Source organism: Debaryomyces hansenii, assembly GCF_000006445.2.
Source record: "Debaryomyces hansenii CBS767 chromosome B complete sequence".
Taxonomy (NCBI): Eukaryota; Fungi; Ascomycota; class Pichiomycetes; order Serinales; family Debaryomycetaceae; genus Debaryomyces; species Debaryomyces hansenii.
This window is the reverse complement of record NC_006044.2, coordinates 245,670-263,470: the sequence shown is the minus strand read 5'-3', so window position 1 is coordinate 263,470 and position 17,801 is coordinate 245,670. Positions and strand designations below refer to the sequence as shown.

The following is a 17,801-nucleotide window of genomic DNA, read 5'->3' as shown; positions in this document are numbered from 1 at the left end:
ACGATACATTATCCTGTATAGACTACTACCCGGTTTCTCCATAGGACCCGTTTCAACAGGGTTTTCCTTCCTTCCTTTCTTTATTCTTTCCAGCTTGTCATAAAATTGTAATGTTACCTGATGAAAATACGAGACTCCTAGAAAGAAGCTCCAGTTTGCAAATTCCTACTTCAAGAGGTGGCTCTCCGGGACCAAGTAGTTCCAGCAGACTCAAACGGCCACCATTGATTTCAATCCCCACATCACAATCGGTACGAAGCTTACGAAGCATCAATAATGTTAATGATCCGTTAGTTAACTCATACATTTCAAATAGGAGTAAAAATGGTTATTCCAGAGGTAATAGTGCTACAGATGAGCTTGATGAGTCGATCTTCAAATCTAGGTTTTGGAACAAATTTAATCGGATCGAGGCAGACGATTCGTTTGATTTTTACTCGTACGTTTCATATTATTGCCCAATTTTGAAATGGTTGCCCAATTATGATGCTAAGAATAACTTTTTGGGAGATTGTGTGGCTGGTTTATCGCTAGCGAGTTTTCAAATTCCGTTGGTCATGTCGTTTAGTTTGTCTCTTGCTCATCTTTCACCAGTTTCGGGTCTATATGGAATTATCATTGGAGCATGTGTTTATTCCATCTTGGGATGTGTTCCTGTCTTGATCGTGGGGCCTCTGCCGTCTACGGCTTTGATCTATGGAGAAGCCATTGAAGCTATAAGACAACTTCCAAATTTTGCAGAACTTTCTAAATTGCAAATCTCGTCTGCAATTTCCGCAGCCATGAGTGGCTTATTACTCGGAGCTGGTATATTTCGTATGGGGTTCTTGGATAACGTTCTATCGAGGGCTTTATTGAAAGGTTTTATTGCAGCAATAGGTTTCATTATGATCATCAACGAATTATCAACCGAGTTAGGTATTGGTGATTTGATATTAGACAATCCATATCTGACGACTTTCGACAAACTCATGTTTGTTTGTAAGTATGCCCGTCAATCTCACATATTCACCTTGCTAGTATCATGTATCACGTTGGGCCTAGTTCTAAGCATTAGAAAACTCAAGAACACATTAGTAAATAAGTATCACATGAGACATGCGGTTCTCATTCCTGAGCTTTTCTTAATGGTCCTGGTTGCAACTTACCTCAGTTGGAGGTTTCAATGGCATTCAGAATATGGGGTTGAGATAATCGGTAACATCCAGTCTTCTACTCCTGACTCGAAATCTATGGTTGAATTCATCAATCCTTTTAAGCCATCTTTAATTCCATTATATAAAAAAGCATTTTCAGCTTCATTTTTATGTACTATATTGGGCTACTTCGATTCCACTACAGCTACAAAGGCACTCGGAGCAAAATACAACTATAACGTTTCATCGAATAGAGAATTAATTGCATTAGGAGCTACTAATTTTGTGGTAAGTTTGGTAGGAGGAATACCAGCATTTGGTACTTTTGGCAGATCAAAGATTAATATTTTGTCGGGTGCTAATACTCAAATGGCTAGTATAATGATGTCCATAGCAACCGTCTTGGTAATCATATATCTATTGCCCTTACTCTATAATTTACCCAAATGTGTTTTAGCATTGAGTACTACAATCATCGGTATAACGGTATTGGAAGAAGCTCCCTCTGATTTAAAATTCTTCTGGAACATCGGCGGATATGATGAAATACTCACATTTTTATTTATTTTCTGCACCACAATTCTATGGAATGCTGAAGCTGGTGTTTTATCTGGTGCTGCATTTGCAATCATTAGAATTATTAAGCATAGTACCAGATCCCGAATTCAAATATTGGGTAGAGTTCCAAACACCACAGTGTTCCGTAATGCAGACGAATTAATAGAAGAAAGCTTTGTAACATATGCTAATGGTTCCGACCCGGTGAACCAAGAAGAAACAAGTAGCGACATAGAGGACTCTACTGACAAATTGATGAACTTGATAGCCGAAATCGAGGAAATCGAAGGGGTTCTTGTGATCAAAATTCCCGAACCACTTAATTTTGCAAACGTGGGAGACTTGAAAAACAGGCTAAATAGAATAGAAAAATACGGTTCTCTTTTGATTCATCCTTCGCAACCCACAAGGCGAGACTTCAACAATACGACTATCAAGTTCATTATTTTTGATTGCAAAGGTATGAATGCAATCGACTCGTCTGCTACCCAAATTCTATACGAAATCATTAGAAAATACATCGAGGTTAACGAAATCTCCGTATGTTTTTCAAGAGTAGCAATGAGTAAGGATATTCGTCATAAGTTTAAAAAGCTGGGGATAATTGATCTAGTTAATAATAGTTATAAAACCTACGAAAATTCAAATAACGTACGCAGCAAATCTGCTGGATCTGAAAACGGAAGTTCTACTAATTTATATTCGTATGGAACATCTTCTGGTATGGAAGACGGTTTCTTCCTTAGCATAGACGAGGCCATAAAGGCATTCGGCTCACAAAATGTTTAGTTATGTAATATTACGTATTTTTTATTATCACCAGTCACGAGAGACTTATTTATAATTCTGCGACTGAATTTACTGAGAGAACGTCTCGGCCAATACTTGCTGTATACTATAGTATAATAGAGTTACTGTATTCAATTTTATACTGAGCAGGTTGTGTAACCATCGTTATTCATTATATGAAGTTTCATATTTTTAGCTAAATGTTTTCCAGGGTACAAATAATTAATACCGCAATTTTTTCAAGGGCTTTTAGTTCAAACGTTCCGAAAAGCAACAAGTCTTTTGCATTTTATGACTTGGTATGTCGTACTCCAACACATCCAAGAGAGCCTATAGAGGCGTTGCTTATGACTAATCGAGATTTGAAAAAGTTGAAAAAAAATACAAGGACGACATTTGAAGGTAATTATGCGATTGACGTCTCAAAATCGCCAGAGGAGAGAATAGCCAAGGTTTTTGGAGGAAGAATAAAAGGGGAATCGCCGCAACCTTCTAGTAGAGTTAGTGTGGGAGAACCTAAGGTGATTGCCGGTGTTACAGTGCCCGACAAGCCAACCGAACCAGATAATTGCTGCATGAGTGGGTGCATTAATTGTGTGTGGGAATTGTTCAATGACGATTTAAAGCATTGGAATGATAAACGTAAGGAGGCAGCACTGAAATTGAAACAAAAGGGTGGAAGATGGCCCGAAGATTTCCATGCTCCGGTGAAATATTTGGATCGTGGCAACTTGCCCAAGTCATTGGCTAATGCCGACGTTTCAGAGGAGAACGAGAAGCCAGACCTGGATGTATGGGGAGATGTGCCTGTTAGTATCAAGGTATTTGTAGAAACAGAAAAGAAAATGAAGGCCAGAAGGGAAAGAAGAGCTGCTGCGTCAAGTTCATCAGCTCCAGCATCTTAAAATTTTAGATATCTATTGCATTTATATAACTGTATCTAATCTTATAGTATCACTAATATCATTATTCATATATTTATACGTATACGCATAAGAAATAGCCTATTGCCATACAACATATTTATGGTATTTATTGATCTAAATCGATTCCTTTTTGTTTGTAAAATGACTTAGCTTCGTCAATTTGATTTAATAATTCTTTATATTTATCTTCTTTATCCTTGAATGTCAAGACACCCCAGCCTAAAGTACCTAATGAATAGGCACCAAATGTAACTAATGTCCACCAAGGCAAGAAAGGTAAAATTTCATCATGAACCTTTTCACTTGTTGGAATCACTCCCGAATATAACGCAAAGTAAACTGCTGATAACGCAAAGAATGCTAATAATGTCTCAGTAATCTTAGTCATTTTTATTATTTCAATTAAGTTCAACTATGGTCTAACTCTACGATATTCATTACGTGTTTTGCTTTGAAGTAACAACAATTTATTTGATCCTGCATATATATATATAGTACTACTACTATCCTCTATCATTGAATTATATCATTACCTATTTACTCTTTCAGAAGAGAGTCTTGTTTGATAAAGCCAAGTAAGCCCTCTAGTTTATTTGCGGATGCGTCGTCTATTGCATTTAATCTTGATAATACATTTTCCTCTGTTACCGAAGGATCCAAAGCAGATTCCATGTCGTCATTTTCTTCCTCTTCGTCTTCTTCTTCAACATCATCGTCACCTTGCGGTTTTATCTCGTCATCCTCCAGAACGTCGACCTCCATAGCATCTGCGTTTTCAGTGAAATCGGTATTTATGATTTTGTCAACCTTCGCCGGCTCAATTGGCTCTTCCTTTACTATTTTGCTTAATTTGTACCGAATTATTCTTCGAACGGTTTCCATGGTTTGCCTATTGACCCATCCATCCTGGAAATCGGGAGTTTCTCTATAGAAGTCATCGCCCAATTTTTCTTGGGCAGATTGAATTAGCGATGTAATGTCCGTATCCAAAATGTCCCCAACCTGGTATGTGACGGTGCGAGGGAGCTTCAGACCATTAAATAACAAGTGTTCCGATACTGCAAGAGCTCTGTTTGCGCTTACATTTTCTATGGAGTTTGGCAATATTCTTTGCGGGTTCGATTTGGACGTCACATTGAAATGTAAGCCGGGTATTCTGAAATATTCACTTTGGTGCTTCCAAAACGATCGGTTGTCCTTCGGATTTACCCCAAACTTCACATTGCAGAATCTCCACGGTCCACTTTTGTAAATATATGATACGTATGGTAATGCTTGCTTGATAACTCTTCTCATTTCTTGAGGCACTATGTCTTCCAATTGTTTACGAAGCCAGATAGGCTTAATGTCGAAAATTGATTTCAACCATTTAATGCACTCCAAGAGATTATAGTCCAAGCTGTTCACTGCCAAATTTGTGGTTGATAACGTCTCATAATTCTTGAGCAATTCTGGGGCTGCTTGATTAGGTATGACTTCAGTGTAAAAGTCAATAATAATAGTGTACAATTTTTGAGTATTTTTCTTCGATACAACTCGCACCTCACCACTGTTTGCATCCTTAACTATGGTTGTTAATGGGTTCTTTTGGTACTTATAGTCGAATGGGAAACGAATCGGGCTAAACACTGGAGGTGGAGGCAATTGGTGGTCATTATTGAGATAATTTTCTGGCGATTTGTAGTCCAGTATTCCTGAGAATTGTTCGTGCTTATCAAAGTATTGCTTCAAGCCCTGGTAGTTCTGTACGTCTAACACAGACTCGTTAAATTCCTGGACTACCGCATTAGTCTTCGTGGAAACCTGAAAATCTGCCATTGCCTTGAACAGAAATGTCTTATTTATGATGGCCACCGGTTGAACCTTATGTCCTGAGCTCTTTTTCTCTTCATTAATTTCCAACAATTGTTTTACTGTGTACTTTGAAGGATTCTTGTAGTAATCTTTGGGTATGCTCTTCTTAGGTATGGATACCTTCAACAACACCTTCTCATTTGTATTCATCAGCGATTGCACCGGGTGATGGAACGGATCATTTCTTAACCGGAGTTCAAGTACATTATCGTTGGTACTATGTCCCGATGTATTGATGGGCTTATCCAATGCGTTCACCACCTTGGAAATCTTCTCTTTACCACCGATCATTGCAATGGCCCTGTCCTCATTTTTAACTATCAAGGGTAATTCTACTGCCGTTACATGCGGAATATCCATCGAATGCTTCTCAGCTAAACGCTTGTCCGTCATATTGTGCTTGTATGATACAAAAAAGTACGGTTGAGTAGGTTTCAACTGTAAACAAATGAGATAAACTTAATCAGATGCGGGAGGAAAAAATAAAAAAATGCCTTCAGCCAGATTCGAACTGACGATCTCCTCATTACTAGTGAGGTGCCTTACCAACTTGGCCATAAAGGCGTAATATATTTTCACTATGAGATCGCAAGTATATATATCTTGCGTATACTTGTTACATGAACACCAGATTCACTACAACAAGCATTTAGAGCACACTTAGAAATATACAAATCTCCAGGTGCTAAAGGACTATCTCAAATTAGGAACTAGTTCTAAGTAGCTAAAGACTTACCCACGAATAACAAGCACAAAAAAAGCTCAGCAAGGTTCTACAAGGTCTATCGATCGAACATATATGTACGATAAGCAAGAAGGAATTACAATATCGGTTGCCAGTCTCCTAACAAGTTCTTCAAGAGTATCACACATGACACAAGTCATACCCAGAATGTTGCAAAATCTTAGTATTGTACGGCACTATTGCAACACCATAGATAAGATGAAATATCCTTGTGAATTTAAATAGAGAGTAATTAGTTATTTGTCGACCTAGTAGTTGAAATTAATTCAAAATAGTAGATCTCAATAGTATATTAAGTGTCAGTTATAAGAATTATCTTGTTGAACAAAGTTTTCTCTGAACTTTCACTACTCAAATACATCTCTATCTAAAATGTTAGTTTTGCGAAAAATAGACAATATTCCCCTTATGCTCTAAAATATGCAAATACCTCAGAACACTACACTACTCCAATATCCGTTTCATCCGCCTGAATCACGATTCGTCCACACGAAAGACGAATCTGCTCCTAACCCTACAACCTAGTCAAATCTGCTTAAGCGCTCAGATCGGTGTTAAATGCTTGCATCCCAATTGCAGCCGGTCGGTGCGACTGGGTTCGCACCAACAGAAAACATATTGGCTGCTAAAACACTCAACACAGCTGCAGAAATATCCAATGAATAACAGCTTTTTGCTACCGCATCGCACGTCGTCAGTCTCCGCAACATACCCCATGAACGTTAGACCAAAGAACCCAATAGCCACCTTGAGAGTAATCGATTTATGTGTTCCCCCTGTATATAGCTGGATAGTTCGGCTACTCTCGGTAAATACTATCACGAAATTTTATTGGTCAATTTCGCGAAAACCGTGGACATTTGTCTTTCCGACGAAACCTGGAGATTGCCAGGGTGAAAATTCATATTTAAGTCCTAATATTCTATTATGTTTTTTTTTTTCCCACTTACTTTTAATTGTCAATTGAAATTATATTAATATATTAAGATGTTTACTAAAGTTGCTGCCAGATCATTCTCCTCTTCTGCCTCTTCTGCCTACAAGGTTGCTGTTTTAGGTGCTAACGGTGGTATTGGTCAACCATTATCTTTATTATTAAAGTTAAACCACAAAGTTACCGACTTAGCTTTATACGATTTAAAGGGTGCTCCAGGTGTCGCTGCTGATGTTTCGCACATTCCAACTAACTCCACTGTCAGTGGATACGACCCAGAAGGCTTAGAACAAGCTTTAACCGGATCAGACATAATTGTTATCCCAGCTGGTGTTCCAAGAAAGCCAGGTATGACCAGAGATGATTTATTCAACACCAATGCTTCTATTGTTAGAGACTTAGCCAAGGCTGCTGCTGACTACGCTCCAGATGCTGCTGTTTGTGTTATTTCTAACCCAGTCAACTCCACTGTTCCAATTGTGGCCGAAGTTTTGAAGTCTAAGGGTACCTACAACCCAAAGAAGTTGTTCGGTGTCACCACCTTAGATGTCTTAAGAGCTTCCAGATTTGTTTCTGAAGTTGCTGGTTCCAACCCAGTTCACGAAAAGGTCACCGTTGTTGGTGGTCACTCCGGTATCACCATTGTTCCATTATTGTCCCAAACTGAACACAAATCTTTGGACCAAGAAACCAGAGATGCTTTGATCCACAGAATCCAATTCGGTGGTGACGAAGTTGTCCAAGCCAAGAACGGTGCTGGTTCCGCCACCTTATCCATGGCCCAAGCTGGTGCTAGATTCACTGGTGCTGTCTTAGACGGTTTAGCCGGTGAAAGAGATATTGTTGAACCATCTTTCGTCGACTCTCCATTATTCAAGAGCGAAGGTGTTGAATTCTTCTCCTCTAAGGTCACCTTAGGCCAAGATGGTGTCAGTACTGTTCACCCATTAGGTGGATTATCTGACCACGAAGAAAGCTTAGTCAAGGAAGCCAAGGACACCTTGATCAAGAACATCCAAAAGGGTGTTGACTTCGTTAAGCAAAACCCATAATTTTTATGTAATCGATTGAATTATTTATAAACGTATATAATGGTGAATGAAAGTTTTTTATAGCTAGTGCTACAAAGTCGTAGATTTTGGGTTGTCATTCCAAAGGGCAATTGTAAACTAGCAACTAGTTACTATTACCTCAACACTCTCGAGAGACAGCCCCGATGATGTAATTTGGAGCTCTAAGTAGCCCTAATAATGTGTAATAGGATCTATAATGTCGGTCCTTTTAATAATAATGTCACCTTTCCCAAGAATGTCGTTCTTCGTTAAAGGGCACGCGACAGCTATTCTACGGTTGCGAAACCATACGGAACATAACCCCATCATATATTCTTACTCTAGCTGGTATGTTACGGTATTTTACACGCCATGTCATCTGATTGCATCAGATTCTCACACAGAATGATTCCATAATTGAAATAGACTCTTTTCATGCTACATCCGAATCACCGAGGGGTGCAATGTCATGTGAAATCATGCTCCCATATTGGTAATTTGCTCTGCTCCCATTAAATTTACTTTTCTACCAATTTGAATTCCGCTTCAACTTGGTGTTCACAGCGATGCAAAAATTTGACATTCCACCTTATTTACAGCAATAGATCTATTCAATCGTACTAGTTCTAGGATACGGACCTCGGATAAATATATGCAGATCTAACTACCTAAACTGTGATTTACCGGACATATTTAAGACAAACAATACGTTTATTTCTGCTGGTTTCCCCAGTTAATTGTAATTGCTTTGAAACTGGTTTAGTTGTTCATGAAATAGAATATGTAGTTGTATTCTTCCACAGATTCTACAATATTACATCTGCCCAGAATGCGCCGAAACGCGCGTAAACCCTCGGAAGTGCCTATAGTATAAATGCAGCATTTTGAAATTCTTCTGTAGAATACCATACTTCCCTTCCCCTAGTTTTCTTCACTGATCATTATACATGAGTCCTGCAGTCGATGAATAACCCTGTTAGTGAAGATATGTGATTGCCGGTTATGCCATGTAATCTAGTTGATTCTTATAGGTAGTAGCTCAGTCCTATATACGAGCGGTGCACAAAAGTATCTGTGGGTTGGTGCAAGAGACTTCATAGTACGCCTTGTGATGACGATTCGGGCAAAAATTAAGTCTATCCATAATCTATATATAATTATGTCTCGAGAGTGATATTAATATCAACACCGCAATATTCTTTGATGACATGAGTAGCCCAGGCCCTGCTATATTTAGCGCTATACATATACTGACCTATTATGTGCGCTTATTCGCCTTGTAAACATCAATGTTGTAGAGTTGACCCGTTGCCTTATTAGTTATCGCCGATCCGGCTCGTTCATGGCGAAGTTCCTGATATCTTTTTTTGCTTGACGCGTTAATTTAGGATGCGAGGTCGGAAGATGATTCTAAAAACCTCGGCGGTCCGGGGAAACATGTTGACCGGAAATGTACTTCCCCGTTCAAAATTGACAATTGACACTATTTGCCCGCATTACATTTGGCTCGTAAGTACGGCACTGGCCTCGGAAATGAGAGTGAAAAATGTCGTTTATTCATCTTTGCTAACAAGATTGGATGTCGTTAGTAGAATTAATCATTTTTCATCGATACTAGGGTAGGTAATTTCTACATTAGACTTCGAAGCTTACCTACAAATTACCTTTAAGTACAACAAACTTGCACTTAAGCGGAATACATTTGTTGGCTGCACATTTTTTTTGTTGATTTGTTCTTAGGTAGGTTTTTTTGCTAAATTTGTGAAGGTTACGTTTCGTTTAGGAATCGGAGCAGAAGGTAAAAACCAGAAACAATCGCTAAACAAGAAGAAAAATATCCGTACGGTTGACAAATTAGGTAGAGTAGCGGATTTGGCATATTACGGGATAAGCATTATTCGAATACACCTACTTATTTGTTCTTAGCAATCGAAAGTGTGGACAAATAGGCAAAATAATGGATAAATTCTTGGTAAGTTCACCAACACAGCTTTCACAGGGATTCGACATTGGAAATGACACTGGTTTGTTAGATTTGGATCGTGGGGAGTTGTTCAATGACGACCAAAACAATACCATTTCTCGAGAGTCTAACATGGACCACGATGACATCACTTTGCACGGCGACAACGTCGAGTTCTACGGACTTGACTACCCAAGCCAGGAATCATTGCATGATATAGTACCCATATCCAACAACTCGGGAACGGGTAATTCTAATGGGTATTTTAGCAACAACCATCGATTTCAGCATTCCAAGAATATTTCACTTGACGGAGGAAACATGTACAGTTCCAAGATTTCTCATCAGTCGAATTTGTCTACTTCATCTATGGTATCTTTATCACAAGATGCACCTAGTCAGTACGACCCCAATCATATGAATCAGTCGGGATCTAATAATACATTGTATTCTGGGGATTCTATACCGCAGCTATCGTCCTCCCTCTCATATCAGTCTTTCCTGGACTCTCCATCTTCCATAAAGCATAATGCACATCAAAAACTGCAGCTGCAGAACGTTCCACCTCAGAATACACCAAGAAGAATCGGTCGCAATAAGTCTATGTCCGTTTCTTCTTGTAATAATTATAATGCGTTTGCTACTCCATCAAGAGGTCCAAATAATCTCAGCTTGTCTCCCGTGAACCTTGTATCTACAGCTAGCAATAAGGTTGGGAAAACTCCGCATTCGCTAAAAACAAAGGGTCATAGCAGATCGAGATCTAGACTATCAATTGATGCTACGAACAACTCATTGTTAGTAAACAACCCATCTTCAAATGGACAAAAAATAACAACACCTGCTCAGAATTCATCAAATTATCCAGGGCTTAATCCTTTCTACACACCATCATATGTTTCACCTCGTCTCGATAAGCTAGGGGACTTTGATGATTTTGGAACACCGTTACTTACGCCAAGTTCAAATAATCAAGCAAACCCACAATGGAGCAATCAGGGAAGTGGATCATACCAACAATTCAATTATTTGAGTCCTGTGGCGAATAATACGAACTATCCTTCTAGTAGCGGTACTAGTAGTAATAAAACCAATACTGCTTTTACAACACCTATGTTATTGAAAAGAAACGATACATTAGATTCTATAAAAATTGAAGATCAGGATGATGATGCCTTTAAACAATTAGGAAAGGCGAAATCTTATACAAATTTTGTAAATTCTAAATTTATGTTTAATGAAACGAAGAAACTGGGATTTATGGAGGATGATAATAATTATAGGATGTTAGAACAATCATTAATGGACAAACCAGAGATTGGTGATCTAAAGAAAGATGATGATATGTTTTTGAATGCAGCCGATTTGTCTTTAAAGCTTGCCTCTCAGTTAGTTTCAAATCCAAACAGCGAAGTTCCTGATACTATAGTATCCTCAAACTCAACTCCCGGAGTCATACATTCACATAATTCACCAACACGTTCATACAGTGTGTTGTCAAATAATGTGCCTCCCGCAACTTCCTTTTCGGTTCCTTCTACTGCGGGTGCTTCAACGACTGACTTTGAATTGAAATATAAAAATCAAAATTCTCATCAACCCAAGCCGCCAGGTATCGATTTATTACTGCCTCAATTTAATTCTAATCATTTAACTGATGAAAAATTGATTAAAAATAACCATAGAACAAATCATTCACATAATAGTTCTTTTACAAAATCATATCCAGCGTCAATTGACTTGGCTTCCATAGCCACCTCTCCAATGAATTCAAATAGTGTGCAAAACATCTCCACTATAAATTCTGCATCTCCTAATAATCCAAACGGTTTACCTACAATGGCTACATTTTCAATTTCCTCAGGCCAATCAACGCACGCAACACCTGAAACATTCATACCATCTCCACAAGACTTAAAGCTTCCTATTAAGGTGTCAGATAAGACAGATGTCATTGATCCTAAGAAGAAGCATTCGTGCCCACTTTGTCAAGCTAGGTTTCAGAGACCAGAACACGTCAAAAGGCATTTGAAAAGTCATTCGTCTGAGAAGCCGTATGAGTGTGATGAACCAAACTGTGGAAAGAGATTTAATAGAAAAGATAATTTAAAAGCTCATCTAAAGAAAATTCATCACCGAAAATTATAATAATTCGTGTTTGCAAGTGGAAGTTGGCATGTGGTTCAATTGTTGATAAATTTCTTTATTCGTTGGTAACTTATAACAATCTTAGTGTAAGTACTGATATAGTTGCATAGTTAGATTTTTACATTCTTCATTATTTACTTTAAATACCAAACCTTTAACTAGACTAAATTAACCAATAGAATCTCTGACAACCTTGTCAATGGCGCCAACAAATTTATCAACACTACTTTCATTTAACCCGGCAATATTAACTCTGCCAATTGAAGTTGAATAAATATGATGGTCTTCTATAAGCTTATCGTTTTGTTCGGGTGATAATCCAGAATACCAAAACAACCCTTGCTGCTTTACTACATGATCCCACTTACCAGGAGTACCTAATTCGAGAAATTTATCCAAAATCTGCTTTCTAATATTCTTCAATCTTGTGGTCACATCGGAAACTTCTTGGCCCCACTGATTTTCTAATCCAGGCTCGTTGATGATAATACTGGCAATTCTTGCACCATATGCTGGAGCAAAAGAGCACTCCGATCTAAAGAGTGCCACAAGTTGACTTTGCACGTTTGGAACGTAATCCGTATCTTGTACCACAGCATGAAGACATCCTGCTCTTTCACTGTATAATCCCATGTTCTTGGAGAATGATTGGCAAACTAAAAATTCTAAATTTTGCTCGTAGAAATACCTCACAGGCCAGGCATCAACATCCTTATCGCCGCTTGAAAATCCTTGGTATGCAATATCAAAAACAGGGAAGATATCTCTGGACTTAACAATTGAAGCAATTTGCTTCCACTGATCTTTGGAAAAATCCGCTCCTGTAGGGTTATGACAACACGCTTGAAATAAGAATACAGATTTTGATGGTGCATTCTGAAGTGCCTCAAGAACAGCATCAAAATCAATCCCACGGAGACTTTCGTCATAGTGAGTGTATGTGGAGTATTTTGAGCCAACATGCGTAATCATTGGCCCATAGTTCGACCAACATGGTGTACCAACATAGAAGTTAGTGAGCCCCGCTTCACGAAGAAGAAGAAATGCCATATGGCAAGCCCCTGTCCCTGAAATAGTCTGTAACGATGCAATCTTTCCTTCGGTACCATATTTTTCTCCAAACACAACCTTACGTGCTCCGCTCGTATATTCTGGAATACCTGCCATATTGGTATAGCTATGTCCCGGATCATTTTCAAATAAGTGCTTCTTAGCCTTAGACACCGCAGGAAAAACATATGACTCTCCCTTCTCTCCTTTGTATACACCTATCGATACATCAATCTTATCTGGAGAAGTATCTTGTGCATACATGGTCATGGTTTCCACGATTGGATCTGGTGCTTCTCTCGTTAAATTAGAAAAATTACTTTTGATTGTCATTTTCAACTATTTATTAATAACTCTTACGTCAATGGTATTGCCTTAAAGGATAGCTCTTAGAAATGCTTTATATATACTTCATTATTATCTGAAACCACAAAGGTTTAGGAAATAGTTGTCTATTTATACGGCTCTCGGTTATAGACGGGGTTTATATGTGGTCCATCAAAACACGTGATATGCGATCCTACGCTGCCGTATGGTTTACCGTATGATAGATTGGCAAATTGATTGAATGGCGTCAACCTCTTCATTTGTTTCATGCGGAAGGTTACAGTAAGCGATTGTAGTGGCACATACGAACTTGGAGTTATTTTGGATAACACTAAACTGATTTGGGTTATTTGCGTTATTTAAATTACCTTGTTCATCGAGGATTTGTTGTAGTTTCTCTAAGAATGTATGGTATGGGGTAATGAAGTGCAGATGGTATTTATCTGAATCAGAGTCATACAAAACCTTCGTAATTACGTCGCCGCTTATACCGTGGGTTGCAATTGTCTTGAAGAAAATACCTAGGGTCTTCAACTTTTCCAGTAGGAATGTAGATGGTACATCGGCGGTTAGCCCTTTTGCGCTTACTAGGTTCTCGACCAAAGAGGTAACAAATGGGACATTTTTGTGTTCAAGACTTCCTGTTTCGAGTAGTTTCGTTGCTATGAATGCTTGAGTTAAAATGAGATAAATCTCTTCAAATGCGGTACCTGGATGGTCCACAGGATAAAATTGGGTCCAAAGTTCCTTGAATTGAAACAAACTTAAATGAGAGCCCTTTTCTTCGATAAATGCAAACAGTATTAACTTTTTCATAAACTTAGCATAAATTCCGAAAACCTCCTTATAGTATTGGCCATTATCTACCACAACCTTGGAGGATTTCAATAGACTTTCGTAGCTGTCGAAAGAGTGAATGGCAATATCAGTCGACATTAAGTTATTGAATAAATGGAACGCTTGGTATTGAATTACATCGTTGAACTTGATTTTGTAAAAGTTCGCTATGAAAACTTGCAAACCAATTTCACTGTCAATTTTCACTCGTAACCATTCAGACTTTTCTACACTAGTGATATAATTACCAAGATCTATGGCACAAGCAGATAAAATATAAGGATCCGTTTCGGGGTTACGAAAATATTCTAAAGCCATTGAAACATCCACAGAGTTATCATAATTTGTCATTGACGCAATGTTACCACTAGACGAAAATAGCCTTCTCTTATTCAAAGTGAAGTTTTGTATTTTTGTAGGAAGTTGAGGAATTAGCTTCAATATATTTGAGTGCATTTCTGTTGACGACAAATGGGGTATATCTTCACATAATGTGACATTGTAGACGATATTAGATAGGTTTGAGAGTACATCGTTAACTGTATCCATTTCGTCTTCATCATCTTCATCTACGTTTAATCTAATAGCAAAATTAAACACCCTTAAAATAGTATCAAGATACTCGTTGCAATCATTTGCAAATACCATATCTGTCGAAGTGGAATCAGACATTTCACTCATGAATTCTGAATATATTTCTGTGGGAATCACTAGCTCATCAAAACCAGTCTCAGCAGCAAGCGATGAATCTATTCGAAATCTCAAATATCCTATTAAACATTTCTCAATACCTATTTCACTAAAAAATATAAGGAAGTCCTTTAGTAAATTTGTATTGTGTATAAATTGGGACAACATTAGTAGAATTCTCTCGTAAATAGTATTTATATTAGTGTTTAGGGTATCCATGCTAAACAATTTGCATATTAAAGACCAAAAAGTTGCTTTGTAGTTCAAATCAGTAGATGCTAAAAACTGTCTATTGTCATCATTATTGGCTAGAAAATTGATTAAAACCCTAAGAGTCTCAAGAATCAAAGAATCATTATGAGTACCATCCTGTGCCTCGACTATTTGAGATAACTCGGCATTAGCTATCCTTATGACTGCTGGAATAGAGTCTTTTGCTTCAGGACTTGACCTCACTGAATCTTCTCTTAGAAAGTCCCCTAATTTTTTTAGTAATTCATTAGTTGAACCATCTGGGATATCAATCCTATTGATTTGTTCCAATAGAAGTGTCAATTCCATATTGTTCTTACCTTCCGGGGCCTTTTTATCGGCTTTTGAGGTTTATAGTTCGCCAAAAATGCTAAAATTATGTCCACCCTGTATATAGTTTTGATGAAGATATAGAAAAAATATACTTATTGAACTATTGCTTGACAGATATGAACTAGTCGATACGATTCAGAGTAGTTGATATGTACCAATTATATATAATATATGAAACTTTTATTAATTTTAAAACTTTTTAAAAAATCTACCACGAACTAATGAACTAAAATCCTAAGGTCTATAATTTATTTTTCGAATACCTTTTCACCACTTCTTAAAGCTAAAATGAATCTGACATCAATGCACAAACTTAAACTATGTAACATAGGTAATAAGTTTAGCAAATCACGATCGTTCTGGTCATTTATCCACCCCTCGATCATTACAGCATTGTCCTCATGTAAAGCATAACTTATTGGAGAATTATCTAAGATAATCACATTTTTCAAATCGTCATCACGGGGGAAAAACTTAGACAAATCCTTAATGTAGCCAACCCCAGGTCTATATGAACAGTCGGTACGATAGTATCGCTTTGTGAAAACCTGCCGACTAATGCCTTGTTGGCGATCGTGATTGCTCGTCAAATATGGTGAAATATCGCTTTCTAACCAATCTATTATGGGATCAGCGTATTCTTTAACACTTGCCGTGAAAATTTGTAAATCAAACCATTTCGCAACTTCCTTTAAGAAAAAATCGCAATACGGTCTTTTGTGAACGTAGTATAGAGAGGAGACATTATTGATTTTGATTTCGATTGTATGAGTGGAGCCACCTCTAAATGAACGAGGAGAACCACGCGATAATGAATGAATTAATGTTTCATCCAAGTCTAATATCAATGTTTTTCTGCGCTTCTTTCCGGGATTCCGTGAAAGAGGATATAATCTCTGTGGTGGAGGTATAATGTATTTTGATGAAGATGTAGGCGATTTAATATTATTCGCCAATATATTCTCCTGTTTGAGTAATTCTGTCTTCTCGTTAATGGCTGACGGCATGTCAGACACCCTGTCATTAGAAATGGATAGATTATTCTCGTTTCTCCCTGAACCAATCAATTCGCTTGATACCGATCGTTGTTTAAACAAATGGGTAAATGGGTAAGTAATCAACAACCAGATAAAGATCAATGGCTTCACAAGCAAATAATTGGGCAAGAAGAAAATCACCTGGATAATCAACGCCAAGTATGTAGATTTTGGACTCAGGTTTTGGTCTGCAGCCTTCTCCCCTTCATGCCCTATCTCTCCTCCTTCCTCGATCTCGTTATTCGTTACTTCATTCTGGTATTCGGCCCCAAGCTTGTACTCATTCTTACTGGGGTAGAGTTCATCCAATGAATTTACCAACACCTTGAGGGAATTCATGTCTGATTATGCTTTTATATTTAGTTTGCCTTCTATTTATGCATGCTTCTTTAAACTCACCAATCAATGGTGCATAAACTTTGTCAATTTCAAATTGCTTCAGCTAGAGTGCCTTGGAAAAGCTTCTCAATGTACTATACCGACTTCCCAACCTATATATGTGGCACTTTAAATGATCTCCGATCAATTCCTTTATGTTTCCTATGTAATAATTACAAGACTGTTCCTATGTCTCGATATGCTAACGGTGTCACTATATAAATCAAAATATATTTCTAATATTAGATCATCAAATGATATTTAGAAAAATTATAAGTGTATCAAAATGTCGCAACTAATTCCATGGCCATAAACGTTGAGCCCGACAAAATACATCAACAAAGATTTTGTAGCCCCAATCAAAATGGCGTTTTACGGCGATACTATGCCTATTATCAAGCCTATGTATCGTTCTACTCCTTATTCTACTACATTTCTACTGGTTCAAAAGCTAAACATGGCACACATGGCTCCTGGAGAACCATGTGGCTCTTCCAGTTCTGCAAGTGAATGACTAGTAGTTAAAAATTATGAATTGAGTATTATGTAAAATATACAATGTAGTATTTGCAATCTTGTTTTTATACGGGGTAATCAAGTCCCATTCATGGCAATTTCGGATATGGTCATTTATGCTGTGAGAAAAACGTTGATCTTATCTGTGTGAGACTAACGACATTTGGTTATAAGGCTATTTTATGTAACAATACTAGCACGTTGCTAGCACGTTGTTAGTACATTATTAAATATGATATGGTTGTTTCTGTTTCAACGAACGTAACAGTCTATGTT

The 17,801-nt window shown here is 37.7% G+C and overlaps 9 protein-coding genes and 1 non-coding gene across 10 annotated transcripts; 4 read left to right on the top strand and 6 right to left on the bottom strand. All coding sequences in view use genetic code 12, as the record gives it.

Moving 5' to 3' along the window:
• Positions 1 to 110: 110 nt before the first annotated feature.
• DEHA2B03168g (DEHA2B03168p) lies at positions 111 to 2,483 on the top strand (the record flags this gene model as incomplete). The annotated part of the gene is made up of 1 exon (XM_457102.1): positions 111 to 2,483. The coding sequence occupies one exon, from the start codon at positions 111 to 113 to the stop codon at positions 2,481 to 2,483; it is 2,373 nt and encodes a 790-aa protein (XP_457102.2).
• Positions 2,484 to 2,683: 200 nt separating this feature from the next.
• On the top strand, positions 2,684 to 3,388 carry DEHA2B03146g (DEHA2B03146p; the record flags this gene model as incomplete). The annotated part of the gene is made up of 1 exon (XM_457101.1): positions 2,684 to 3,388. The coding sequence occupies one exon, from the start codon at positions 2,684 to 2,686 to the stop codon at positions 3,386 to 3,388; it is 705 nt and encodes a 234-aa protein (XP_457101.2).
• A 127-nt stretch (positions 3,389 to 3,515) lies between these two features.
• On the bottom strand, positions 3,516 to 3,797 carry DEHA2B03124g (DEHA2B03124p; the record flags this gene model as incomplete). The annotated part of the gene is made up of 1 exon (XM_457100.1): positions 3,516 to 3,797. One exon carries the CDS (start codon positions 3,795 to 3,797, stop codon positions 3,516 to 3,518), a length of 282 nt encoding a protein of 93 aa, XP_457100.1.
• A 149-nt stretch (positions 3,798 to 3,946) lies between these two features.
• On the bottom strand, positions 3,947 to 5,656 carry DEHA2B03102g (DEHA2B03102p; the record flags this gene model as incomplete). The annotated part of the gene is made up of 1 exon (XM_457099.1): positions 3,947 to 5,656. The coding sequence occupies one exon, from the start codon at positions 5,654 to 5,656 to the stop codon at positions 3,947 to 3,949; it is 1,710 nt and encodes a 569-aa protein (XP_457099.2).
• A 98-nt stretch (positions 5,657 to 5,754) lies between these two features.
• Positions 5,755 to 5,827, bottom strand: DEHA2B03080r. Its single transcript has one exon. It is a non-coding gene; the product is annotated as a tRNA-Thr (tRNA).
• A 1,168-nt stretch (positions 5,828 to 6,995) lies between these two features.
• On the top strand, positions 6,996 to 7,994 carry DEHA2B03058g (DEHA2B03058p; the record flags this gene model as incomplete). Its single annotated transcript, XM_457098.1, has 1 exon — positions 6,996 to 7,994. One exon carries the CDS (start codon positions 6,996 to 6,998, stop codon positions 7,992 to 7,994), a length of 999 nt encoding a protein of 332 aa, XP_457098.1.
• Positions 7,995 to 9,951: 1,957 nt separating this feature from the next.
• On the top strand, positions 9,952 to 12,105 carry DEHA2B03036g (DEHA2B03036p; the record flags this gene model as incomplete). The annotated part of the gene is made up of 1 exon (XM_457097.1): positions 9,952 to 12,105. The coding sequence occupies one exon, from the start codon at positions 9,952 to 9,954 to the stop codon at positions 12,103 to 12,105; it is 2,154 nt and encodes a 717-aa protein (XP_457097.2).
• Positions 12,106 to 12,273: 168 nt separating this feature from the next.
• Positions 12,274 to 13,488, bottom strand: DEHA2B03014g (DEHA2B03014p; the record flags this gene model as incomplete). Its single annotated transcript, XM_457096.2, has 1 exon — positions 12,274 to 13,488. One exon carries the CDS (start codon positions 13,486 to 13,488, stop codon positions 12,274 to 12,276), a length of 1,215 nt encoding a protein of 404 aa, XP_457096.2.
• Positions 13,489 to 13,692: 204 nt separating this feature from the next.
• Positions 13,693 to 15,570, bottom strand: DEHA2B02992g (DEHA2B02992p; the record flags this gene model as incomplete). The annotated part of the gene is made up of 1 exon (XM_457095.1): positions 13,693 to 15,570. The coding sequence occupies one exon, from the start codon at positions 15,568 to 15,570 to the stop codon at positions 13,693 to 13,695; it is 1,878 nt and encodes a 625-aa protein (XP_457095.2).
• Positions 15,571 to 15,842: 272 nt separating this feature from the next.
• DEHA2B02970g (DEHA2B02970p) lies at positions 15,843 to 16,970 on the bottom strand (the record flags this gene model as incomplete). Its single annotated transcript, XM_457094.1, has 1 exon — positions 15,843 to 16,970. One exon carries the CDS (start codon positions 16,968 to 16,970, stop codon positions 15,843 to 15,845), a length of 1,128 nt encoding a protein of 375 aa, XP_457094.2.
• Positions 16,971 to 17,801: the final 831 nt, after the last annotated feature.